We start from the raw sequence: 26139 nt of genomic DNA, 5'->3' as shown, positions 1-26139 counted from the left end.
TTTGATATCTACATTTCTTTAACATATTTTCATTTGAAACCTACATTTACATCAATCATTCCCAGGACGGGACATCTGCGGGTCAGTCAGCCATGGCTGTGAGCATATTTGTGTCAGTGAAGATGACTCATATGTTTGCAAGTGTCATGAGGGTTTTCTGCTGAGAGAAGATGGGAAAACATGCAGAAGTAAGTATTCTGATAATTACTCATAGACTTTGATGTACCATATGTAGATCTGTAGAAAGCTTTGAACAAATACAGCGACAGGTTACTGTTAGAATATAGGAGTAGTATTATTATACCTGCCAGAAGCTTGTAAGAGACTCTGTGGATAAAAATAATGTATTTTAATAGCTGAACTGATAGACTAGAAACAGAAAATACTCAAAATTCTTCAGGTATCAAGAGTTAAAAGAGTTTGCTGCCTAAATTTTTGTCCATTTATTCCAGTGATATCAGTAGACCTAGTAAGAGCTGTTACTTCTCCCTGCATGATACATTTGCTATGAATGTGCTCTAACCTAATATCGTCAATGTTTTCAGACAAAGACATCTGCAGTTCAGTTCACCATGGCTGTGAACACGTCTGTGTTAATGCTGATGAGTCATACATCTGCCAGTGTTATGAGGGATTTGCACTAAGGGAAGATGGAAAAACATGTAGAAGTAAGTATCCTTATCTTTAAAGAAGATTTCCTTTATAATCTGTGCATTTGTAGATATGTTTTAAATATGGCAACCTTATTTTTTTGACAGATAAAGATGTTTGCAATTCTGTTGACCATGGTTGTGAGCATATTTGCGTGAATACTGATAGTTCATACATTTGCCAGTGCTATGAGGGTTTTGTATTGAGGGATGATAAGAAAACATGTAAAAGTAAGTCATTTTATGTTACTATATTTCTTTATACTCAGAGTTCTACTGAAGAAACATCTTATTTAGAGGCAGGTCTTCTTATAGGAGATTTTGTCTAACAAAGAGGAGAATAACTTCTTTATTTACTAGGAGATTATTACTGCTAGTCTTTAAAGTTTTGAAAATTTTCCTATTCATGACACTGTAGTAAACAACATCTAAATTATTCCTAGATAAGGACATCTGCAAATCAGTCAGTCATGGCTGTGAACATCTTTGTGTTAACAATGACGATTCATACACTTGCCAATGCCATGATGGATTTATACTAAGGCAAGATGGGAAAACATGCCGAAGTAAGTAGTTTATGAATAAAACAAGAAATTTTGTTTTCCTTTTATTGTGATATTATTCACTGATTCATAGTGGCCAGAATGGAATATTTTTCTCTATTTTTCATCAGACTTCTATGAAGTAAGTATTGTTTGAACAAAAGATACATTTCAGAAAATCGGCCAATTTTAAGGTTTGAATGTAGTTTTAGAAATGTGAGCTTTATTTCCAGATTAAGTATGTTGACTTTTAATCTTGAGCATAGGATGTTGCTGTACTTTAATGGGTTGAAGTTCTAATTGCCACTAGGTTGCTCTGAGTATATTCATGCAGATCACGATTTAACCCATTCCTTATCTTAACCTCTTAGAGTGTTCTTTTGTAAAGGATAAGCAAATGAAACTCCTTCAGGCTTTTTATGTGTTTTCTAATCTTTTTATAACTCTTTTCTTGCTCCCCTAGAGCCTCTGCTATTTATCAGCATCCTTGTAGGGGCACCCCAGTGAAACAAGTTCTTCTAATAGGAGACAGAGCAGGGGCCAGGCTAGAGGAACAATAACCCACCTAATTCTTATTTGAATCTACATATCTTTTTTTATCTTTTATCTTTTTTTAATCTATCTTTTTTTTATGACAAAAGATAATGTTAGTCTCTGAACAAAATATTCTGCTAACATTTGTGTTCAGTTAGTTATCTACCAAGATCATAAGTTGTTTTAAGATTCTCAGTTATATACAGATGTCCCACACCTTTATTTCTAAATGGATAAGCTTAGTTCTGGCTATTTTAAAATACATATATTTTTCTGTTTTCCAGATTCCAAAAAGAATCATGTCTTCTTATATCAGCAGCTGCTCTATTTTTCTTTGCCATTCTCTCAAAACTGGAGTAATTACAAAATTCGTCAGTGATTATTTTTTAATTTCTTCTGGGCTGTCCATAAAAGTATTAAGTAGAAGCGGAGTAGGGCAACTTCTTAGAAAAAAAGCCACTTGACGGTCTCCCAATTACAATTGATTCTGAAGGCCTTTCTAAGCCAGCATTAGTCCAAATAATGTTGATTCTATAATCTGTTTCCTTAATCAAAATAAATACCAAGACTTCTGCCTTTCTGACTGCTTCATTGTAGGAACAGCATGAGCTTTATGAAACAGCCTCATCATCAACTAAGAAAGATATTTATTTAGTTTTTCAGGATCTGTTTTTCCATAACACCAAGTTGATTGATATTAATTCCCTTTCTTTGGTTTTACTCTGAATCAAGTTCCACATTATCTATTCCATTATTTTAATGAAGATCAGTGTCAAGCTGACAGGCTTACAATGAACTACTCATCCTTTTAAACACTGGAACAATAGTATTTTTTTCAGTGTGCATCCAAGGTGTTCTTCAGGCAGCTCTTTTACACCTATTTGCGGCAAATTATCTGTAGTTACTGGTTAAAAAATGTCTGTGTGTGTTCACTATGTGCTGTGTGACCTAAATCTGAGCTGATGAAACTCTTCACTCCGACAATATCATCAGTAGTCTATTTCATAAGTTCAGATCTGAATACATAAAATTTTTAACATTTCTGCATTGATTGGCAATTCTACCATATCTCTCTATTAATTAACAATACATTGTTAGAATGCTTTTTGTTCCTAATAATATTTAAATAACATACTCATACTACCCTTTATTTGGTTGGCCATGTATCCCCTTGTCTTTTTTATTTCAGTGTTTTCAAATTCCTAATATTTTCACGTTTAGTAAATACTGTGAATGTTCTTTCCTCCAGTCATTGTTCAAATCTTACAGCTGTCTTCAACCTCAATTTCTAAATTTTTTAACTACTCTGGCATTCTTTTCTGATTGTGAGACTATATTTTTGCGGAGTGTCTAGTAAAATCATTTCAATCATTGACGTTTTTTACTACTATTATTATTATTTCCACCACCACCACCTGCCCCCTCAGATCCCAAAATAGTCTGGCTCATATTTGCTTTCAGCTCTGTAAAATTCATCCTTTTGAAGTAATGGCCATATCTGCTGCTGGTTTGTTTTTGTTTCTGTTTATAAACAACAAATGGGTCTAAGTTGCACACAGCTGTGTATAAGCAGATGCTAATTTTTACTTACATTATAAATTCTTTTTTATTCGCTATGATGGAATCTAGTTTAGATTGCCATATCTTAAATGTAATTTGTGTTGAGTTAGAAGGTTGTCTTATGTAGTAGTTTTTGGAACTTTTGTTTTGGCAGCATGAGACCTCCAGGAAATTTGGCTCAGATTGAAGTTTTTGTAAAAACATAAGGTTTTCTTCACTATATATTAAACCTGAAGAGTCAATTTGAACTTGACTGTCAGTATTGTTCCAGTTTTTATATAAAGAAGAGGTTTTAACCTTGAAGAGGTTTTAACCCACTGGTTTAACATTGAAGTCATACAAGTTCTCCTATCAATTCTCATCAATACCAGTTAGATTTTATTTATTGTCTCAAATAAGTAATTCCTATTCTTTTTGGTGTTTTTTTATGCAGACTCTTGGCACTGATGTAAGGATGTTAAAGAATTATTGTTAAATCATATCCTGTGGTGTTTTTCCTAATTTTGTTATCCCAATATGAATTTGTGCTATATGACTACTAAATTATTCCCTCCTTTCACTCTTACTGCTCTTAATGTAAAGTGCTCCTCCTTAATCTAGTCAGATTAATCCTAAAATGATTTACTGCCAGTTAAAGGCCATCCAAACCATGTAGTTCTTTCTGCTCAGATGGTAAAGAACTCATGCTTGATGTAAGCTAAGCTGTCCATCATTTAACTAACCAGAGATTTGCTTTCAGTTTGGAAACTTCTTTCTATTTGCTCATGGGATTATCCCCACAGTATTTGTATTTATAAAAAAAAGTTTAACTAGCAAACCATATTAACTATTATCTAACTGTTCCCAGGCAAGGATATTTGCAAATCAGTCAACCATGGCTGTGAACATGAGTGTGTTAATGCTGGTGATTCATTCGTTTGTAAGTGTCAGGAGGGATTCCTGCTAAGAGAAGATGGAAAAACTTGCAAAAGTAAGTAGTCTGATACTTACCAGCATCTGTAGCTCATGCTTGTGTAGAAATGCATTAACCAGCAAAAGCTGTCATCTGCTTTCAGATAAAGATCTTTGCAAATCAGTCAACCATGGATGTGAACATGATTGTGTTAATTCTGGTGATTCGTATATCTGCAAATGCCACAATGGGTTCCTACTCAGACATGATGGGAAAACCTGCAGAAGTAAGTAGCATGAGAACCTAATTTGATGAATTACACATATAATCAAGGTCTCTGCTGATTTATGCTGACTACCAACTCTCCTGTTTGCAGATAGGGATGTTTGCAGCTCGGTTGACCATGGCTGTGAACAAGTTTGTGTGAATACTGAAGATTCCTACATCTGCCAGTGTCTTGAAAAATTCATTCTGAAGGAAGATGGAAAGACATGTAGATGTGAGTAGCCTGAGCATAAAAGTATGTTTTTATTTGAGGCTTTCAAGTGTTGTAGCTCTGAATGTTTGCATACGTGTATGTTTGTGATTTCCACCTGTTTGGGCTGGTTAAAAAAACCTAGCCTTAATGAGCCTCACCTCACAAACCCCATCCACTCTTCTCAGATAAAGATGTTTGCAACTCAGTTGACCATGGCTGTGAACAAATCTGTGTTAATACTGATGATTCCTATGTCTGCAAGTGTCATGATGAATTCATACTGAGGGAAGATGGAAAAACCTGCAGGAGTAAGTTATTTAATCTGTGGTTTGTACTTCCTGATCTGTTACTGAAACACACTATGCAACAGTAGTGTCTTATTTGTGTCTTTAATATAGAATCAACTTCATGGAAGTGAGCTGCTTCATGGAAAATTATTGCCATAATTCTTATATTTTGTGAAAGTTATTTACTTAGCTAACTGTGCTAAATACAATTTTCATTATTCCAAGGTAAAAACGTCTGCAAAACAGTCAACCATGGTTGTGAACATGTCTGTGTTCCAACTGACGATTCATACATGTGTCAGTGTCACAAGGGATTTATGTTGAGGCAAGACAGAAAAACATGCAGGAGTGAGTAGCTGAAACTTTTATGGGGAATCTGTTTTCCAGTCATAAAAGAAATAACAGACTTAATTTCACTCAAAGCTTGTTCATGCCAGTTTTGCATTTAAAAAGTGGTCTAATAAGGAAATTCTCTTAACAATTCTCAGATAAAGACCTGTGTAAATCCATTGACCATGGCTGTGAACATGTGTGCATTAATAATAACAATTCATACAGCTGTCAGTGCCATGAGGGTTTTGTCCTGCGACAAGATGGGAAAACATGTCGAGGTAAGTAACTAATCATGTCTGTCAACCACTCTTCCCTGGCATTGCTACGTAAACAAACAAAGATGTTATATTCCTTTGTCATATGTTCTTCAAATATTATGTTTGGAGTCTCTGAATTTATAAATGTGTTAAATAGAATACAGATAAATATTTCAATTTTTCCTAGATAAAGATGTCTGCAAATCAGTTGACCATGGTTGTGAACATACTTGTGTTAATAATGATGATTCATATATCTGCAAATGCCAGGAGGGATATGTACTAAAAGAGGATCAGAAAACATGCAGAAGTAAGTACATTTTATTTAGAAAGCATTTGTTGATTTGATTTCTAAAATTAACTGACCTCACTTCAAAAACATCATAGAATCATAGAATGGCCTGAGTTGGAAGGAACCTTTAAGATCACATAGTTCCAACCCCCCTGCCATGGGCAGGGACACCTTCCACTAGACCAGGTTCCTCCAAGCCCCTTCTAGCCTGGCCTTATACTCTACCACAACTTCTCACTTCAAACATGAAATAATATTTGGAAGCCCAAAGCATACATGTGTGGTGGGAAGTGTTGCAAAAAATAAACTTCATGCTCTCATAAGCGAAACGCTATCAAATTAGAACAGTTGTTTTGGTATAGCATCAAGTACAATTATAATTATTTCAAAACATCAGCAAAAAAGCCAAAATGGAATCTTATTAACAAGGAATGTGAACTTTAATCAGATTCATATACTGTGGATCTTTTATCTTTATATACTGTATTTTAAAATACCATTAATTCTATTTGCTTGTCTTCCAACATGATATGCATTTATCTCATCTCTTAATACTTGGAGCAGAAATTCTTTTACTGGAATACAGTAAAAATATTTATTCTGCTAAAAATGGATGCCTTAGTTGAGGAGACTATGATTACCAAAATAATGGTATCCTGTCCGTGGCTGTTCTCGCTCCTAACTAAAACCATGCACCATGAACTGCTGACCTATCTTGACTTACACAGTGATATTGAGGTGGTTCTGATATTCATATAAGTTGCATTTGCATCACCTTAGTATGTGTAAGGCATCTTTTTCTCAGATGACTGCAGAAATGAATTCTTGGGCAGTTTTAAAATAGATATTTTCTAGAAAGTAAAGTCCAAGCTTTAAAGCTGAAAATTCCTTATTCCTTCACTGACTTGGTAACAGACATCTCCAGTAATTTTGGCGGTCAGAGTAATTTCTGCTGCACAATACTCTTTTGTATGGTGCTTTCAGCATTCTTCCTATACAAAGCTCTGAGATGAGTTGAGGTCAAAGTTTATTTGATCCAGACTAAGAAGCAAATCTTACATTCCTTAGTATGGAAAATTCTACTTGGAAGCTCCATTGATCAAATAGGAGCTAAGCATCTCTGCAGCTAGCCCTTGCACAAAGCACAGTAGTCTATGCCTGCTGAAACTACTTTGATTTTTGCATGTGCACTTGCCAAAAGTACAAGAACTCCAAATTTGTCAGTCTTCTGACAAACTCCCAGCTTTAATGGATAAACCGAAAAGGTTAATTGCAACAATACATAAGCCTTCTAATTACAAGACTGTTAGACAGTTACAAGCAAAAAAACCCTTATCTAACCAATTCTCTCACCTATAGTTTTTTAGCTATTTTTTAACTTCTGCAGTACAAATTCAACTTCAGTAATTCTCGTCCATGTCTCTCAGTGCTGCTCATCTACACAAATGCAAAGTTAACATATGGCTTATCCCTGGAAGACAATTGTGGCAACTCTGTCTCTATATCCTAGTTATGTTCTTCAGTTCTCTCCACTTAATAGTCATTCTTAAAACACATCTTCAGACATACTGGCAAAATTGGACGAGCCAGAACAGGGTACTTTAGATGATCTCTTGAGTTCATGCAGTCCCTGGGTATCTAGATCCCTTTCCCAGCTTTGTGGATTTTTTTTGTGATCTGAACACTCTCCTGCTCATTTCACAGGATGCACTGAAGGCCCAATTGATCTGGTGTTTGTGATTGATGGATCAAAAAGTCTCGGAGAGGATAATTTTGAAATTGTAAAACAGTTTGTCTCAGGAATCTTGGATACACTTGACATTTCACCCAAGGCTGCTCGAGTTGGTCTGCTTCAGTATTCCACGGAGGTTCGCACAGAGTTTACATTAAGGCAGTTCAGCTCAGCCAAGGACATGAAGAAAGCTGTATCGCAAATGAAGTACATGGGGCGAGGGTCCATGACAGGACTGGCGCTGAGGCAAATGTCTGAGAGAAGCTTCACAGAAGCAGAAGGAGCAAGACCACTTTCAGCCAATGTCCCTCGAATCTCCATTGTGTTTACGGATGGACGAGCCCAAGATGAAGTCTCTGAGTGGGCTACTAGAGCAAAGCAAAATGGTAAGTGGAAATGTTTTTGATATTTAATTCTAAAAGGCAAATACTGTTAGAAATAAGATGTAGTAATGTTTTGGATGCTAATCAAGAGAGCGGTTGCCATAGGAGTGTAGATAGTACAGTGACCATTGAATCTTTGGTGTTCTCAAGAGCCTTTGCTGCCAGGCACGTGTCTCATCCCTGGAGCGGGACCCACGGTAAGTGTCTCACCACTGGGGTTCTGCGCCATGCCCAGGTGGTGCCATGAAGTCCCCTGAACATACCCACTAAGGGTGGACATTTGATACGTTGGGAACACTGGGAACTTCATAAAAAATTCTAAGAAAACAATAAAAAAAACCCCAAGCCCCAAGCTGTCTTCAAAATACAGAAATCTATCCTCATGAGAAATACTATGGTAATAATTGGCTGTGTTATATTTTTGTTTACAGAATATATTCTGTATTTTGAACCAGTTTTGTAGTGCTGATTGTGTTCTGGAAGAAAGATGGGTCCTCTTTTCAAAAGCATATAGCTGTCCTGCTGTCTATCTTTTTGTTTCTACGTACCTTATCAGGTGATATGCTGAAATGTGACTGAAAAACAGTGATTTTTAATTTCTAATATGACTGGGGAGAAATTCATCCTCTAGGACACCTGTACCACAAATCAGAAACCTTTAATCTGTTTAGCAGAGTCAACTGAAAAATTTCAAAAGTTTTCAAGAAAGTAAACAATCCCTTTCTTCTTTGCAAAACTTTTTCTTTTTTTATGAGAAACTGCTTTAAGAACCATGGCTGATGGCCCACAGCTCAGAGAAAATAGACAGACTTTAAAAGATTCTGCACAACATTTTTTTGGTTCTTGTTTTATTGACACGATACATCAATCAGAATTTGATACATGATTAGTATAGCATTGATCAGGACTGATACCTCTCTGCAAGGAGAAAATGCCCAAGGATATGAGAAGAGTATGTGCTAACAAGGATGCCATTACAATGGGTAAATAAACAAAGTGCATTTTAAAATAGTTTTTTCAAAAAACAATATAGGCTAACTGGTGAGATGTGTGACATTGCATGGATGATTTACAGAAGAAGGAAAGAAGTACAAGCCGACCTTCTTACGTGCTCAGTGAAATGTCAGCTCTGGGCTGCTTACACTGATACTGTAATGCTACAAGCCAAACTCATCCCCTGGGTAATTGCAGCATAGGCAATGTAGTAATGCTGAATATGAACCTGACCTTGAATACTTTATCACTGATACCTCCAAGTCTTTAAAAAACCCCAAATCTCAGCATGACTGCTGCATTCATCAGATTGGATCCGTTTCTGGTGAACATTTGACTTTCCTGGCTAAAGTGCAATGGTAGGCAGATTCATGAAGAAAAAAGCAAGGAGATGCTTGTATTAAATGTTAAAAGCTTGGAAAATGCATATTGTATTATGTTATCAGGCCCATGATTCTTCAGCGAAAAGGTTAAAGTTGCAGTTCCGTGACTGTGCAGCAGTTATTACCCCATGATAATACAGATATCAAATCTCCTCATCCCAAGTTTTATCTGAAACCAACCAGCTGAGAAGGCATCTTCTGCTCTTGAATCATATAAAAGAGTTATGAAGCTCATAGCAGTACTGTGAATCACAAATCAGTAGTGGTGGTTCACACTTCCTAAGCTAGAACTGATGTAAAGGGAAATGTTGTATCAAATTATATATTCGTGAGAATAGAAAACTGCTGAAAAAAAGGATATTGAAGATCACTATATCTTGTACACATTGCTTGTTTAAAATCTGTCTGAGTCCACTTCCTCTATCCCTGCTTTCAGAGTTAAGAAAACTACGAATCTTCATTTACTTTCTCCATAGCATCTCTGCTGGGGAAATACTTATCCTGAGCATCCCTGTTGTAAGGCTCTTTCTTTCCTAGCCCCACAAATCATTTGTTTTCCCATTCTTACCCTCCTAAGTGGGCCTCCCAGCCTGCTAATGTGCTCTAGAGTGCAAGAATCTAGTCTGAATATGATCTGAAGATTTCCATGAAACACTTTAGTATTTTTTAAAAAAAATACTGCCGTCTTTCAGGATTCTCCCCCATTTTCTAATATGTAACAGGTCTTCTTTCCACCCAATAATTAGCTTTATTGGACATATCCTACATACACAGACACACACAAACCAGGGACTTTCAGTGCAATTGTGAGGGTGTTTTGCAATAACTCTTTCTGGGGCCATTTAATATCAGTAGTGCCAGGCAACTGTCATCTCTTTAACTTAAAAGCTATATGTCAAATTACAGCAAACAAGTGAATTTCTACAAATCTCTCAGTAACTAAAGCATATTAAGCCTCTTCAACACTGATGTTGAAGTTACACAGCATATACATTTCTTGTGCTCTCCCTTTCTCTCATATCTTCCTTTCACAGAGGAACAAGTACTTAGAGTTAGAACTGCTGAAGTAATAATTATGTGCAACTTCTTTTGAATCCAGGTATAATCATCTATGCAATTGGAATAGGAAAAGCAATTGAGGAAGAACTGCTGGAAATTGCTTCTGAGCCATCATATAAACATCTCTTCTATGCTGAGGATTTCACAGCTTTGGAGGACATAAGTGAAGAGCTAAGAGCCCAAATCTGTGAAGGTAACAAAATTCGACTTTCCTTGAGATAGCAAAGGAGTGAATGCCTACAGATGTTTTCCTTCTTAGATTTTTCTCTCCTTTAATATGTGAGGAATATATATCGTTAATCTATCACTGGGTAAAGGTATATAGAAATTATCTTTCCTTTATTTTCATAAAGGGTGCATTGAATGTACACTTCTATGCCCAGAAGAATCAATTGCTCCTTCCCTTTTCTATTTCTACAGTAATGCAATGAACCCCACCCCACCAAAGAAGCCTGACCTACTTCGTTAGGAATGTAGGAAAATAATCGGGGATTTGTAATACCTTAACGAGAATAAAAAAAAATATTTTTAAGACCAGTGGCAAAAACCTAAACCACAGCAAATAAATAATCAAGACCTGTTGTGCCTATTTATAGAAGACTAAAAATAGTTCACTGAGTATACATTCACAGCTACAAAGAGTGGATTTCAGTGTGCGTAAGCTCCAAGTTTTGCTCCACAAATGTGGACCGTTTTTTCCAGAAAGCACCCTTCTTCACTCTGGCACAAACAGCCTCTATATTACCTCTCCCAGCTGAAGAGGAAGGGGAACGTGAGCTGGGGCGAAAGCTGTTCAGCCAGAGAGAGGACAGCCTACCTCTCCCACTCACACGTTCCCAAGACTCAGTAATATTTCTACATTCAAATTGGTACCTGAAGCAAATTTCAGAAAGAACACTAGGAATAGTATTAGTCATAGGAGAATTGTGCAAGATAATTTAATTTTACTAGCTTTTACTTGGTTGTTTTTCTTGGACTTAAATGCAAACAGGTTTTGCCTTTTTTTCATTAACATTACTGTGTAAAATTGGCTGCAGCACATTTCTTCCTCATACAGATGACAAGGAAGAATCTGTAAAAAAAACTTTGAGGATGTTTCCTAGCTTGTATACTCTCTGTCTTTCAGTCCTTGGTCCTAGTTCCATCTTTCTGAAATACTAAATACTATGATAACATGAAATCAAGTCAGTTCAATTAACCTTCCTATTAGGCAGATAATCTGCTGATGACAGCATGTCATCTTAAAAGCCTGTGGAGATGCCAAAGCCAAAACTACCTGGCAACCAGTATAATAATTCCCACTCATTAGCAAACCCCGGTATAATAATTCTCATTCATTAACAAGCCCCAGAGCTCAGTGATGGAAATGCATTCTTCAGGTACCCACAGTGGTGGTTAGCAATGACAATTTTTTTTCTTTTATTACTTTATGAAAAAAATAAGTAAATCCTGCCCCTTTGTGGCAGTTTCTAGTGTGCATCTCTAGTAACTGCCTTAGCTTCTGTCCTGCTCCTCCTCTCTCATAACAGGCAATGAATGCCTCACACCTGTGAGCTGAGGACTCACCCAGCCTTGTTTTTCCGGACACTCCAGGACTAGCTATTGCTCATCAACTCACTCCACCAGAAATTCAGCCTCCAAGTCTGTTACCTAAGCTGAAAGTTTTGGGGTGCTTTTTCCCCTTCTGTTTTTACAGCCTAATTTTTCCCATCCTTTGCAACAGCAATAACTTTATTTTTACTCCAACCTTGGTCCTTAGCTGAGGACTTCTGAGGCTCCAGCTTGTGAGGACAGTGGGAGATCCTGTGAACCTCATGGACTCCACTGACAAAAAGCCTCTCATCCCCAGTCCCAGCTGTGGATGCGCTGCATGTTTCCAACTAAATCAGAAGCCCTCCAAATCTTTTTTTGGGGTAAGGCTTTTTGCTTTTATTCTGCAAGAAAGCATCTGCCTTGTAGAATAGCTTCTGATTACTATTAATTATTCTTGATGACTAGTAGTAAAGGCAAAAAAAAAAAAAGAGGTTTTTTTTTCTCTTGTCTCTTATTAAGAGGAACTCAGTCGGAAGGTTCCCATTCATCGCCTTGGTTAATGTTAATTTCTCATCTGACTGGAAGCACTAACGAGGCTACAGCAATGTCATACATAACACATTCTCAACATGATTGTGGCTTCATCCCTTTCTGAGCATGTGCATTATGAAAGCTTTTAATTACATGGTCATATACTATTTTTGTCACCAGACCCCAGCCCTGATCATATGACAGTACTCAGCAGCCTGCTGGTTAACATTCTGTTCTCCTTCTAAATTGCAGATCATTGTAAGTGCAGCAAATAGACACTGCTTTTACTGACACTTTTTCAAAGGCTTCTCTTAATAAGCTACTTGTGTTTTGTTACAAAACAGAACAGTAAAAACAAACTCCCCAACTTCAGTTGTTCCCCAACAATTTTGTTCACTGCACTGACTTCACTAAGGGATTCAGGGTGAGCAGCCTCTGTCACTACTTGTCTGTTTACTCAGCTTTACAGAGGCAATGAGATCAGAAATCTTGGAGCCCCAACCAGTTTCTGAAGCCTACAGAGAAGTTTCTGAAATGCCCAATTCCCATCCCAAACTGGAGAGCTTCTGCCACACCTCTACCAGTGTATCTGTCTTTTTCTCTGTCCCTAATTATATGTCCTTACCAGCCCAGTGTCCAAAGCTCAGACATTTCAGGTCAGTTCCTCTGCCCATCCTAAAAACCCCCTCATTAGCCTGCAGCTCTTGAACAACTTCTAGAGCACGTCATTACCCAACATCAAACACTCGAGGTTCATCTTACCTGTTCCTTCCCTCTTACACTGGAAATCTCACCATCCATCTTCGCAGTTCATCATTCTTTTGCTAGTCCTCACCAAGTTTGTTTCCTTCCTTCCCTTGTGATTTCATCCCACACTTCTCTGCCCTGAACTCTTCTTCAAAAAACTGTATTCCTTCCAGCAGCTGGTTCCCATGCAGACTTTTTGAGATAGATGTATATAGAGAGAGAGATATATAGACATATAAAAATATTGTAGTTCTGCCCACTGATCTCTGGTCTTCTTCTTCAACCATTCATCTCTGTTCATTCCCTGATCCTCATGCTCAGTCATTCCAGCCCCCACCCAAGAGGATCTCATCTCCTTCCCAGTGCAACTTAGCACAGCTGTATATATGTTACCCTGGTGGCCTAGTGGTTAGCATGCAGGACTCTCACTGCTGCGACCACGGGTTCGAATTCCAAGTCCCCCGGGCAGATGGTAGCTCGTTAGCCCTGTGAGGCCATCCATCTATGAGAAGGACACTCTAAACAAACCTACGTCCTGAGGACCTCACTGCCATTGTCCAAGCTTGCTTGGCCCCGGCAGATGAACCTTAGGATTAAAGGGTGGGCTCAGTTCAGCGCAGGCTGTGTCTCACCTAAAAAATCCATTGCGCAGGCTGGAAAGGTAAAAAGACCTTTCCCCAGATCTTCGTTCGCGAAGACTGGCCATTATATATGTTACTGTGCATCTATCAAAACTGGCTGAACCAGCAGGGATCCCAATAGCTATAGACCTGGGTGGCCCAGATGCATCTTCCATCTCCCTACTGCATCTTCATGGCACATCAGGAGAGTTTGTACTGTCACCTTTTACCCTCATGCATTTATTTTCAGTGCAGGAACTCTGGGTTCCAGAGGGAGAGCCCCAGATGCTCCATCCACTCCCTTGGCATGGTTCATCAAGTCGTGCAGTTGTTAACTACACGTTCTTTAGCTCATCTGAGCCATTAAGGGCTCCAAAGTCAGTCGAAGGAAGAAATGTTTATTTTCTAACAAAAGACCCGTTCTTAAGGAAGCAAAGCTGCCTCCACACTGCCCTCTGGCGGCAAGAAAGGGGCAGTGCACATCACGAGTGAGGTAGTTACCCCTACGGATAGAACGGGTTTCCATTTCTCTCCAAACACCTTTTGACTAAAAAGATGAGTGTGCAGAGTTTGAAATAAATCCCTACACTTAAAAGGCTGTTTTTCATCAATTAGAAACGTGTATTTTTGCTTATAACTGCAGTGCATCAAATAGACTCCACACTTCTCACCTAAACGCTCCCAACTCCCTGATCAGTGTTTCCTGTTATAAAGAAAGCTGAAGGAGAGTAAGAAACTTCTTTTTTCTCCAAGCAGTTTTTATTCTTATTCAGTTCACCCCAAAGGACTGATGGATGATAATGAAACACGCAAGAATTTTCACTAAAGGACACAAAGTAGATTGCTGTCATTTCAGATTGCATCACTACTATTAATCTATTCATAAACCACTTTGGTTTTGGAAGACTTCCTCTGATAGTCTGAGTTGAAGGGCAAGTCCTGGAGTTTCCGTCAACACTGGACCTCTTCTAAACTGCACAAGTATGAGGCATTCTCCACGTGTAATGAGACAAACACCAAGTTACTGGCAATAAACATCTCCATTTCTAGGGAATGTGAACATTTTTATTGCGCCTTTTGTGATACTGTTTCCTTTGACAATTTCTATCTACCAGCCTTGAGCAAGTCACCTCACCAGCAGGATCCATCGTCTGGCAGACTTCATAAGATGGGTCCACAGCCTTCAGGTTGTCTGTTTTCACTCAGTGTCCTGCTGTCTCTCCAGTCATTGCTAAGTCGCCTCTTCACATCACCTTCTGTACAGCACCCTCACAACTCACCTGAAGTTGTTCATTGCATTCCCCTGCCTCCCCCTCCTCCAAGCCACCCTCCTTTCTGCAATGTGAAAAATTGAGATTCACTGTAACAAAAGCATGGCTGCATCCAAACACATCACTTCATGGGGAAACTTGTATTTCAACACTGTATTTCAAGCATGTTCAGCTTTCAGTCACTTGTTTCTCACAGGAACCTTCATAGCTTCCTTTCAGTTCTGCAACCCACATCTTACAATCATGTATACGGTAAATACAGCCTAACAGCTTGGTTCCTTCACATCTTTGTGTCCCTAGTCCTCTCCATGAATGATCCTCACTGCAATCAGTGTGATTACTCACTAATTAAGGAGAACTCAGTGCATGTGAGCGGAAAAAAAATACTGTATAATTAAGTGGGTTTGATTTTTAGACTTTTGGGGGGTTTCCTGCAGGACCCGAATCAACCACAATAGCCATCACAGATGTCATTGATTGTCCACACCTTGCAATACACCACAAGTATCTTTTTGAAGACAGTCACAGTCACTCAACAACAGGTAATCAGGTTACCTTTGTTTAGAATAACTAAACTGCTCTTTCACTATACAGGCCTACATATTGTTTACTGTTTTCCAGTATTTACAAAATCTGCCCCCAGCATTCCTTTGGATGTTGACCTGTTTTGAGAGCAGGAAGCTGTATTAAACTTACTCTGAATTTTTAAATCCTTATCATTTCCTCCCTCATCCCATTCAATTTATTAAGCATTTAGCCTTTGCTTGATGGTTTCTGTTTTTCAGCAAAAGCTTCAAAAGATAACGACCAGTGCAAATGTGAAAACCTTGTGACGTTCCAGAACTATGCAACTAATGAAGTAAGAAAACTCATCGAGCGATATATCCTTTCGGAATAATTTTTACATTTAAGACAGGAAGGGCAGGTTATTAGAAACTATAATTTTAATGCATCAAGTCCAAACTGCATCCATAGCTCAAATCAATTTGCTGTCATGAAAATCTAAACTACATAATAATTTCCAAGAAGCAAGGCCTTCAAGACTTGTAATCTGTCTCTCCTTCATAGAAGGGACCAAGATATTAATAAAGATCCTAAGTTTTAATATCCCCTAACAGTAAACACCTTCAGGGACAGCAAAGAAATGACTACTCAAATTCAAGACTAACACTCGTTGCTTCTTCAGATGGTATTGAAATAGCATTTACTGGCTACAGGAGATGTTTCCCTTTTGAACTGCTTGGTGAGGCACCAGATGCAGTGAGTCATTTAAAATCATACTCCAGATGAAGAGGAATTCAGAGGACTGAGGTTTGATTAATTTTGCATCAAAAGAAATGCAGATAAAAATAAGCAAAGTGCAGATCAGTAGCTTCTGCCCCTTCCCCCTCAGTCTGTTTTTTCCAAGGGAACTGTTAGTGTAAAGGCTGCTGTACTATCTGTAACATCTACCATGTCTCAGCAGACAACAGCAACAAATTGGCAATACAATACATCATGCAGTATTTATGCACTATTTATGCAGGAAATTCCTGTTTTCTTCATGAAAGCTGTGTCTGTCTGATCAAATATATAGTGAGAAGACATCACATCTTCTCTTTAAGTTCTACAACTGAGTGCAAGATCAGTAAGCACTTACTTTCTGCACAGAAGAGTGCAGTGACACCAACAGCTCCTGTGTGCTTCCTAGACAAGAACAGCTTCAGACTGAGGAACCTGTGAAGTCTGTCCAGAGCAAGGCTAACAGAGCCCTCAGGGGCTGTAACAGCAGGCAGGACCAGCGGGCTCTGTTAACCTGATGCAAAACATTGCCTACCAGTTCAGACCTTACTTCCAGCTATTTTATGTACCTGCAGCAGCCAGCTTCACTCTCACCTTCCCAAGTGAATCCTTCGGTAGACGCTTCAAGGAATCACGTTCTGATCTCTTGATTAAATTATTCAATGCAAAGTAGAATTATTTCATAAAGGGGGAGAAAGCCATTGTAAAAGGTTATTGCTAGGTGCTTCAAATACTCATTTCAAATGCCCTTCTCTGAAGGGACTTCTCCAAATTACTTCGGAGAAAAAAATTCTAGGTCATTTCCCACATCCTTAAGAGTTATTCAGGCCCATGGACTTCCAACTTAGATGCTGACAAGAAAGGAGACCACTCCTCACCCCTTCAGGAGAAGCCTCAGCCTTTTTACTGTCATCTCCTACAGCCAGGCTACAAGGAGCTTCTTCAGAATCAAGAACAGAGCTTAGCAACATGTGCTTTTTTGCTTTACAATTTGAACGGGCAACTGTTTGAGTTTTATTCCAAGGACTCAAGGTGATAGAAAAGCTGTTGACACTGAGCCAGAGACCTATGGATTATGAGAGGAATAGTGCTAAGCACTTCCTCAGAGCACTGTGCAAACACTGCTTTGAACAAAGTTAAGAACCATCCAGTTTCCTCTCCATTACAAATCTTGTTTCTCTGCCTTATCTCAAGAGCAGCTCAGATACAGGGTGATACACTAGTTTTTGATAGCTGCAGAAGACTGCTGGCCAGTCCTCATCCAGAGATCTGGGGGGGAGTGGGAGAACTGGCTACAAAACTAGCTCCAGTTATAGAATATGTATTTAGAGAGACCAGTCCAAACTCTTGATGATTTTTATCCAGCTACATTTAACTTTTTTTATCAGTAGTTGAATGCAGTTCAATTGCTTGAATTTTGCCTCTGTAAACACTTGAGAAACATGGATGTTGCAAAGAAAGCAGCTCACATGATGCCAATATGCAGAGTAATCCCTTCAGCAAGACAGACAGCTGAGGAATTACCAAACCAACCCAATGTTCAGGCAGGCTAGTGCCCACAGCAACAGCAGGACCCACACTATTGCTCCTTACTACCCAGAGGATATATTCTCCTGCTGTCAAGGTGGGGAGGGAGGGAGGGGACACAGAGCACATGGCTCTTCTGGCCAAACTCAGAGGCTGAATTCAATTTGCCTGTCTACCCATACCAATTCCTGTGCCACTTGTCAAAGATCCCAATTTATATACCCAGCTCTCCCTGTTCCCTTGTGGAAGACCTTAAAATGTTGAAATCGAGACACTAGATTAACAAGCAGAGTGGAATGCAGCAACTTCATCCCTTTGAGGTGGGCCTCAGTGCTTTCAGTTCCCTCCTGATGCTAGGCATCCTCTTCCTCTCAGCTCCCCCAGGCTGCAGCCTTACCATGGCACTCAGAGAGAGATGCTCAGGTAAACAGTACTGGTCCAACTTCCTGCTGCAGCAGACATAAAATTCCTGCCAGTTAGAAGTGCTTATCAGGAATATGATGCTGTACGCTGCTCTGTATTGCTACAGCTTCTTAGTTTATGTGGAGCCAACCCTAGATCCCATGGGGCTTGTTGTGCTCTATTTCACATCTGTCTGGAAACCACTGGCTTTGTAAAAACAGTACCCAACACGACACGACCGTGGGGCAGAACAGCTCATCGTCAGCAGACATTCTTACTCCACTCTCAGAGCTCCATACAGTTTTATAATCTGTTAGTTACATGCAGCTTTCCATGTGATTAATTGGAACATTTTTTAAACAGCATTAAATAGGATAGTTACCTTCCCTTTAAAATAGAGGAAAGCGATCAATTATCAGAACCACCCGCCTTTGTAATAAGCTTCAATATGAACTCAATGTCAAGGTATGTCTGTTAATGAACGGGGCTTCACACAGCTTTCTCAACTCAGCTGATCAAATCAGAACAAGAAAATATAGTGGAGTATTGTATTAGAACTACTGAAAGTCAAAGAGGAGAAACAAGAGAAAGTTTATGGACCAAAACAATCAGGCAGATGACTTTTTCTATTAATGCATCTTAGCACTACCTCTCTTTCCTTAACATTTATGTACTCGAAGAAATGACAAAGAGAATGGAAGACTTGGAAAACAGGCTAAGATACTGACGAGAATTTAAAGTGTATGCTACACTGTATATTTATACATACAAATGTGTCAGAGCTATTTTCTTAAACTGGTTCAAAGTAAAATAACTAATCCTTTTGTCTGAAGTTGAAAAAGAGTATTTTGGATCCCTGCATCTATATGCCATGTGTTCTGTCTTGCATTGATTGCAGATAAGAAATGTTGAAAATTTTATAAACAATTTAGTAACTAGCAAAAATTCTAATTAAGCAGAACTTAACTGAAATAAGCTATGCAAAATAATAAAATGCTGTTATTTTTTGAAGTGAAACCTCCATGTTTTGAAGTACTTTTAGGGTATGAATTTATTTATGGCTTTTTTGTACTTCCCTCCTCCATTCTGCTAACATTTTAAGCACCCAATCTGTGTGAATATATATAGTACTACGTATACATACAGAGATAAACAGAACCAGTGGGACAGCATTCACAGCCATTAGGTTTTACTTGGATTCTTCAAATGAGCAGACTACTGAAATTAGCTGGAAGTAAAAAATACAAATTTACACCTTTGTGTTTAAACTGTGATCAAAGTAAATGCACAGAGGGGCAAGTCTGCTGGATTATCAGGGCATCACAGTCTGAAGTTTCCAGTACTTTTGCTCTTAGTACATCCAGACCATCCAACCTCTCCCTGCTGTCCCTTGGTCAGTATTCAGACTCTCTAACTTTCCTGAATGCAACTAATATTTTAATTATGAAAACATTCTTTGGTCAATACAGCTAACTGCACACCTGTTTGCCAAACACTAAAACATAAACAAACCAGCAAATTCCTTCCAGCCATTCTGGCCAACTGAAGTGCATTCAAGTTTCACTCTTTCCCGTTGGCTGCAACTTATCCCCATCTACGGTTTAATAGATAAAGACATCAGCACTTCCTCCTTTGCTTTGACGTGCACTGGTTTGCCTCTTTACTATCTCCAAATGGAAAGACACAACTTCATCCATTTTATAACAGAAGGAGCTGCAGCAGAACTTAAGTGATCAAGTGATCCCAGATAAGCTAATGAGTGTGCATGAATACGTAACAGCAAGCTTTGAAAGGTACCTTGTGCTTTTGCACACTTTGGAATTCCACAAGGTTGCAAGTACATACTGATTTTCATGAGGTGTTTCTTTTATCACTTGTCAGCAAAGCACTGGCACCTCAACAGTCCCTAGTAATAAGGAACATCCTGCAGTTACGGTCCTGCACAAAACAGGCACAAATCTTTAAGATACCAACATTCTCAGCAATGATGACTTGAGAACACCAACTCATCTGTCTCTTAACATCTTTGAAAACTGAAATAGAAGATACTAATTTAAAATCACCTTTGCAACGTTAACTGGTATCTTACTGAAAGCAGTGTTACACATCTAGCACATCTAGCAGCTATCCTGTTTGCCTTTTGACAGGTATGTACTCTTGGAAGGAAAAGAAATAGAATAATGCACATTAGTACTGTGATTGGTTTGGTAAAAATTGCATGAATTATTTCAGTGCAAGCAAACCCTTTTGGATCCCCCACCAATATCCCAAATTTGCTACTGTCCTTCATGTTATGCCTTGGTTTTGCATTAGCACTCCAAAACCAAACACTAAGGAAGCCCTAGCCAGCTGGGATTTGGCACCATACTTGCCATTATCAAGCCTTTCTCCACTTACCTCTCAAGATCCACATCTTCTACAGAAAGAAACAGGCAAGCTTTGTCCCATTAAGGTTATTTCTAACACAACACGAAACACAGCAGTGGTAATGAATCTTCATTTATATAGTTTGTTCCCAAAACCAAAAAAGGTATAATAGAAATTTTTCTTAAAAGATATCTGTAACCAGTTTTATTGTAGAAATAACACCTTTACAGCATTTACTTCTCACTGGTTTGTTCTGGCATGCTTCTAATGATGTCAGAGTCACCTGTAAAATAAAAATATATTGTTACAAAAGGACCCACAGAAGGTGCTTTCAGGAATAAGCCAAAAAGTAGGAAAATACCCCACCCATAAAAACACCACGGTGATTCTAGAAAAAGAAAACAACTTAAAAGCAGTAGAGAGCCTGTTTAGGAAAAAAGCAAGTAATTTTTATGGATTTGATAAAAAATACTTGTAACTGTATTTTTCTAATCCAAATACAGTATTTTCCCAGTAATTATGTAGCTGTTACTAGCATTTACAAGGCCAGTACTAGAGCAGCAGTCTAGTGCTGGAGGACACAATGCATAGTTTTACTCTAGCGAATGTCTAGCCTCCCCTGATCACAGCAATATCAGGACAGCGAGAATATTCGCATTAGGTTTGTTACACAGCAGCAGGATTTACTTGCAGCTCCCACCCCACCCAAAATCAAACCTAAAAGTGACATTTTGAAAATTAGGTTTACAGCTACTATTTGAATACAAGCAAGCTAAATAAAGTCTTCTGAAGTAACAGTGAATTCAAACCGATGTCATTTGGGGAACATTTGGTGAAAGTTATTACAGAAATCATTAAATGCATGTGTATGTATTCTGGGCAACAAACAGAACATGAGAGTGATTCTTCTCTTAGAACATTCTGGAAAGAGGCTGGCAAGTCACCTAATAAGCAGACTATATAAGGAACTTGAGCAACTTTGTGGGACAAAGAGTGCCACCAAACCATAGAAATACACAAAGACTTTTAAAATAAAATGTTTACTATAATTTTCAATCCTTGATTAGCATCCATCTGCATATAGGTTATTTTTGGATAAATCATTCTGGGAAGCAAAACAAGTCAGAATCCTTTAGTTTTGATTAAGAACAGTCAAACAGGGCTGATGTAAACAGCACGTTGCATGAGCTTGTATCTGAGTTAATGGGTTCTTAGAAACATGTCCCATAAAGTTGCTTCCTAGGTACTGAAACCTCCCTATGGACCAACAGATAGAGAAAATGCTCACAGGGTTCAGCAGTAAAAGGAGCTATCTACAAACAGAAGCAGCAGTCCTTCCAGGTTCTAAGAACCTAGGACTCACAAAAGAACAGGATTTTGGTCAAAGGAAATTAAGAGTTAAACCTGATGGAAAAAAGCAAAGTGTGTCATCACTCCTTCTCTTTACTTGCTCAGTGCTGCTGCTCACAGGAGAAAGGAGGAACCATAGATACATGCTCATTTGGTCCCTCTACTGTAGGAGGGAATTACCTGGGTCGATGATGGCCAGTGTGCACACTCTGTAGTATTTTCCACATGCTGTGCCCAATTCAATGTTGTTGCCACTGTAATGGTGGACGCCAGTCTTGGCAAGCATGGCATAGTACTCAATCTCCGATTTTCTGAAATCCAAAAACTGGGTGTTACAGTACAATTCTGTACTGACTGCAATACAGAGAGAGCAGCTTTAACTCATGTCACACTTAAACCTTACACAGTTTTCCTTAGCACCCAGAGAAACACAGCTGTTCCTTGCCAGACAAAATCAGCCCTGCGTTGCAGCTCAGGTACCCTTACCCAGACCTATGCTGAAGGTATGTAACAACAAACCTCTCAGGCTGCTCCTACACATGCTTATTTCTACACAGTAAAAACAGGTTTTAGGTCTTGCAGACTTCTAAAAAGCTGTAGCTGTGCCAAAGTGCATAAACAAAGATCAATATTAATGTTGATATGCAGTGGCCAGACACTGAACAGAGATACAGCTGCTGCTAGCTGAGAAATAAACTGTGTATTTTAATTTAAAACAAGAAGCCCATTTATATTCCCCTCTCTTCTGGCTTCCACCAGGAGATTCTAGTGGTCAATACTGCTTCTCAAGCACTTTTGGAATCCCCACTAACACTGGGGACTGCTGCCTACTGGAACAGTCCTGCCATTTCTCAAGCATCTAATTTCTCATTTCCACATCTGCATTTTCTTGAGTCTGTTAATATCCCTTGACAATAAAAAGCGCCCAAGATATTCCACAAGAAAAGTGTCAGGAAGTTAGTGAAGATTTCATTCTCAAAAAAGCAACTCACTCACCAGAAACCCTAATTTATAACTAACTTAGACAGCAGATTTTGTATGCTTCAAATATTTTAAATCAATTATCGGTTTTCCTAGCTGTAAAATTATTTTCCAATACACTACTTTGAAAAAGCACAGGAATTCAGCCCCAACGCACTCTCAGTGAATGCTAACACAGTGTGAAAAGCTTCCTGTACTAGCTTCTCACGTATGAACTCCTTGGAAGAGAAACCAAAAAAAAAAAACCCACTAGGAAGCATTTCAACACATCCAGACCTGAAATCATTACACACCAAACCACCCATCACTTTAATTTCACATCGCTCTGGAACGTGCCCATGAGGTCCTCTGCATTAACTTACTGCAGCAATTAGCACACGATGCATTTGCACGAAGAACCTGTCTCACAGAGAACTGTTTTCCAAACGTCTGCTCACCTCAAAGCAGGACAGTTGTTGGCGAGGATGACCAACTTGGCTTTGCCCTGCCGGATCATCTTCAGAGTCTGTTTGTATCCGAGCACGTATTTGCCACTTTTCATAACCAGCTGAAGTCTTGAGTTTATGGACTCCAGGGACTTTTTCTGAAAAAGATGTAGAAAAGCATTACTGTGTGTTACTTTACATTTTTCAAAATAATGGAGAACATAAGAAAACAAAGACATTTCAAATACAAGCAGTTTTTTCTAATTTTCCAATAAACTGAAATATAGAATAAGAAAGGCCACTCAACCCCTCTGAGTGTAAGAAAGCTTGTTGATAAGAGATTGCTGATACTGTTTTCCCAACTTCAGAAAGTTTTCTCTTACCTACATATCTTACAATAAGAAAATACATCTCAAAGCACTGTTGCTGCCTACACAAGTCAATGACATCTGTGTGTATCTGACAGGCCCTTATCAAGCTCAGCTACTCAACTCCCAAGTAAATACGACTTCTGCCTTGCAAATCTAAGTCAGGTTTGGAGTCTGTCTCTCCCTAGGGCGCACAGTGGCAGCGTGATACTGGGCAGTAGAAAGAAGCAATCCCGTGCTGAAGCTCCCACAAGTAAGGAAAGGCATTTGCAAAGACGAGCACGGCCCCTTTTAACACAAAACACAGACTTGTTAGAGCCGCATTAAGAGAAAGGCCAGAACATGGCACGAAATGCAGAAGCGGAGCTCCACTCGCACTAGGAACTGGGCACCAGCTCCCCATTCCTCCATCCAGCTCAGGGCCCTGTGAGCTGCTCGGGAGGGAACCCGGACACGGGACCCGGCGGGAGGGGGCCGGGGGGTGCGGCCTGTGTCAGGAGGGCACGGCCCGAGCTCTGAGGCCCCCCCACCTCGGCACCCCCGGTCCCCAACCCAGACGTGCCGGGCTCCGCTCCCCCTCACCGGGGTGCGGCCCGTTCCGCCGGGCCGCAGCCACGTGCACCCGGTGCGTCCCCGCTCCCACTCACCGTCTTCTTCGCGGCCACCATGGTGCTGCCTGGCGCGGGGTCTGGCGGTACCTGGAACACAGTGGGATGGAGCAGAGCGGTCAGCACCCAGCAGCGCCCCGGCCGCGCCCCGCGCCCCCCGCCCGGCCCGGCCCGGCCCCGCTCACCACAGACGCGCCGCCAAGATGGCCGGGCCGGCAGAAAGGGCCGCTCCTGCCGCGCACCGCGCGAATACCCGCGGCAGCTCTCGCGAGAGCCGCGCGCACGCTCCCCGCCCCGCCCTTCGGCCGTCAACGCGCCCCAACCCCGGCGGGCGGGAATGGGCAGGGCCCGGTGGAAGGGGCGGGGCCTGGCTGGGGGCGGGGCCGCCTCCTGTGGGCACGCGCGGGTCTGGGTCCGGTCCCTGCCCTTCCTCATCCGCGCCCCTCCCCGTCCCCCTGAGCGGCTCCAGGGGCCCGTTTACCGTCACAGCCTCGTGGGAGCTTCGGACGCTGATATGGGCAGCCCCTCGCAGGGAGAGTCCCAGGGGCCCGAGCTTTCCATCGTAGAATCACGAAGTCATGGAATGGCCTGGGTTGGAGGGGACCTCAAAGACCATCTCGTTCCAACTCCTCTGCCATGGGCAGGGACACCTTGCACTAGACAGAGTTGCTCAGAGCTCCATCCAGCCTGGGCTTGAGCACTTCCAGGAATGGGACATCCACCGCTGCTCTGGGTAACCTGTTCCAGTGCCTCACCACCCTCACAGTAAAGAGCTTCCTCCCAATATCTAATCTAAACCTACTCTCTTTCAGTTTGAAGCCATTCACCCTTGTTCTGCCACTTGTAGAAAGTCCCTCTCCATCTCTCTTGTGGGCTCCCTTCAGGCACTGGAAGGCCATAATTAGGTCAGCCCTAAGACTTCTCCAGACTGAACAATCCCGATTCTCATAGGAGAGATGTTCCATCCCTCTAATCACCTTGGTGGCCTCCTCTGGACTTGCTCCAAAATGTCACTGTCCTTCCTGTGCTGGATGCAGTACTCCAGCTGGGCTCTCATGGGAACAGAGTAGACAGTCCCCTTGGGGACTGTCACTTCTGACAGAGAGTTGATGTGGAAAATTATGGGATGGAGAAAATAAATCTCTTGGGTATCACAAGGTGCAGGGGACACATGTGGTGGTCTGACTCTGTGTCCCTGCTGTAAGTGCTGAGCATTGCCTCACTAAAGCAGCACTGCCTGCCTTCTGCCAGGCCTGGCAGCCCCTGCCTGCCCCCAGTTCTGCAGTAATCAGCAGCCTGTCCTGATGGGATACACCCCTGGGCTGTGCAGTTACATGAGTTTCAAGCATGGCAAGCCACTAAGCTCAGGTTCAGCACTGGGCGCCCTCAGTGTACCTCCGGGGTTTGCCGGGGCAATGGGTCTGCTCTCCCACCAACTCTGCAGCGTTCTTTGCCCACACTGAGCAGCTCAGTCCTTGGCTGTGCTGGAGTCAAAGTGCAGGGAAACCTCCTCCTGCCCCTGTGCCCTCTGGAAACCACCAGCTTGAAAACTGTCGGGTTGAGCACACACATGCTGGCTGTGAATGTGGCCGTTACATGAGGTTCCCATTTTTGATCCGAGGACAGTTGTGGTCGATCCCACAGTGCTGTCCAGCCTAGCTGGGCAGAGAGGCACAGAGAGCACCAGCTCAGCTGGGCATTGCAGGGATGAGCAGTGTGGATCTTCAGGGTGAGAGTTTTGGGGGTTTCCTGT

The 26139-nt window shown here is 40.6% G+C and overlaps 2 protein-coding genes and 1 non-coding gene across 7 annotated transcripts in view; 1 reads left to right on the top strand and 2 right to left on the bottom strand.

The window, feature by feature from the left end:
* The window catches only part of MATN2 (matrilin 2), a 75224-nt gene extending 55920 nt beyond the window's left edge, over positions 1 to 19304 (top strand). The window contains exons 11-27 of one of the 5 annotated variants that reach the window (XM_027692354.1): positions 66 to 188; positions 546 to 668; positions 759 to 881; positions 1094 to 1216; positions 4134 to 4256; positions 4342 to 4464; positions 4555 to 4677; positions 4842 to 4964; positions 5169 to 5291; positions 5432 to 5554; positions 5721 to 5843; positions 7530 to 7943; positions 10416 to 10568; positions 14922 to 14993; positions 15515 to 15619; positions 15863 to 15958; positions 18962 to 19304. In XM_027692354.1, coding sequence (XP_027548155.1) covers positions 66 to 188; positions 546 to 668; positions 759 to 881; positions 1094 to 1216; positions 4134 to 4256; positions 4342 to 4464; positions 4555 to 4677; positions 4842 to 4964; positions 5169 to 5291; positions 5432 to 5554; positions 5721 to 5843; positions 7530 to 7943; positions 10416 to 10568; positions 14922 to 14993; positions 15515 to 15619; positions 15863 to 15958; positions 18962 to 19014 — 2246 coding nt within the window. In that variant the 3' untranslated portion in view covers positions 19015 to 19304. Of the gene's footprint in view, positions 1 to 65; positions 193 to 545; positions 669 to 758; positions 882 to 1093; positions 1217 to 4133; positions 4257 to 4341; positions 4465 to 4554; positions 4678 to 4841; positions 4965 to 5168; positions 5292 to 5431; positions 5555 to 5720; positions 5844 to 7529; positions 7944 to 10415; positions 10569 to 14921; positions 14994 to 15514; positions 15620 to 15862; positions 15959 to 18961 lie in introns of all 5 variants that reach the window. The other 4 variants (XM_027692349.1, XM_027692351.1, XM_027692352.1 and 1 more) reach the window with 4 other exon arrangements.
* Positions 19305 to 20770: 1466 nt separating this feature from the next.
* Positions 20771 to 24705, bottom strand: RPL30 (ribosomal protein L30). The gene is made up of 5 exons (XM_027692355.1): positions 24572 to 24705; positions 24426 to 24476; positions 23423 to 23568; positions 22185 to 22315; positions 20771 to 20937 (listed from the first exon to the last, which is right to left on the bottom strand). The coding sequence occupies exons 2-5, from the start codon at positions 24444 to 24446 to the stop codon at positions 20888 to 20890; spliced, it is 348 nt and encodes a 115-aa protein (XP_027548156.1). The 5' UTR covers positions 24447 to 24476; positions 24572 to 24705; the 3' UTR covers positions 20771 to 20887.
* Positions 21178 to 21312, bottom strand: LOC113971965. Its single transcript, XR_003535720.1, has one exon. It is a non-coding gene; the product is annotated as a small nucleolar RNA SNORA72 (small nucleolar RNA).
* Positions 24706 to 26139: the final 1434 nt, after the last annotated feature.

This window comes from Neopelma chrysocephalum, unplaced genomic scaffold, assembly GCF_003984885.1.
Source record: "Neopelma chrysocephalum unplaced genomic scaffold, ASM398488v2 Primary Assembly neopelma1_86, whole genome shotgun sequence".
NCBI lineage: Eukaryota > Metazoa > Chordata > Aves > Passeriformes > Pipridae > Neopelma > Neopelma chrysocephalum.
Note: the sequence above shows the minus strand (reverse complement) of the source record. Positions and strands in the feature narration are given on the sequence as shown.

Bases quoted from the DNA above. Each gene is read 5' to 3' on its own strand.
- RPL30 (XM_027692355.1), bottom strand. From the start codon at position 24,446: ATGGTGGCCGCGAAGAAGACG. The intron at 22,316-23,422 runs GTGAGCAGACGT...TTTGGATTTCAG, and splicing joins AACAACTGTCCTGCTTTGAG to AAAATCGGAGATTGAGTACT. The intron at 20,938-22,184 runs GTAATTCCCTCC...TTTATTTTACAG, and splicing joins ACTGGCCATCATCGACCCAG to GTGACTCTGACATCATTAGA.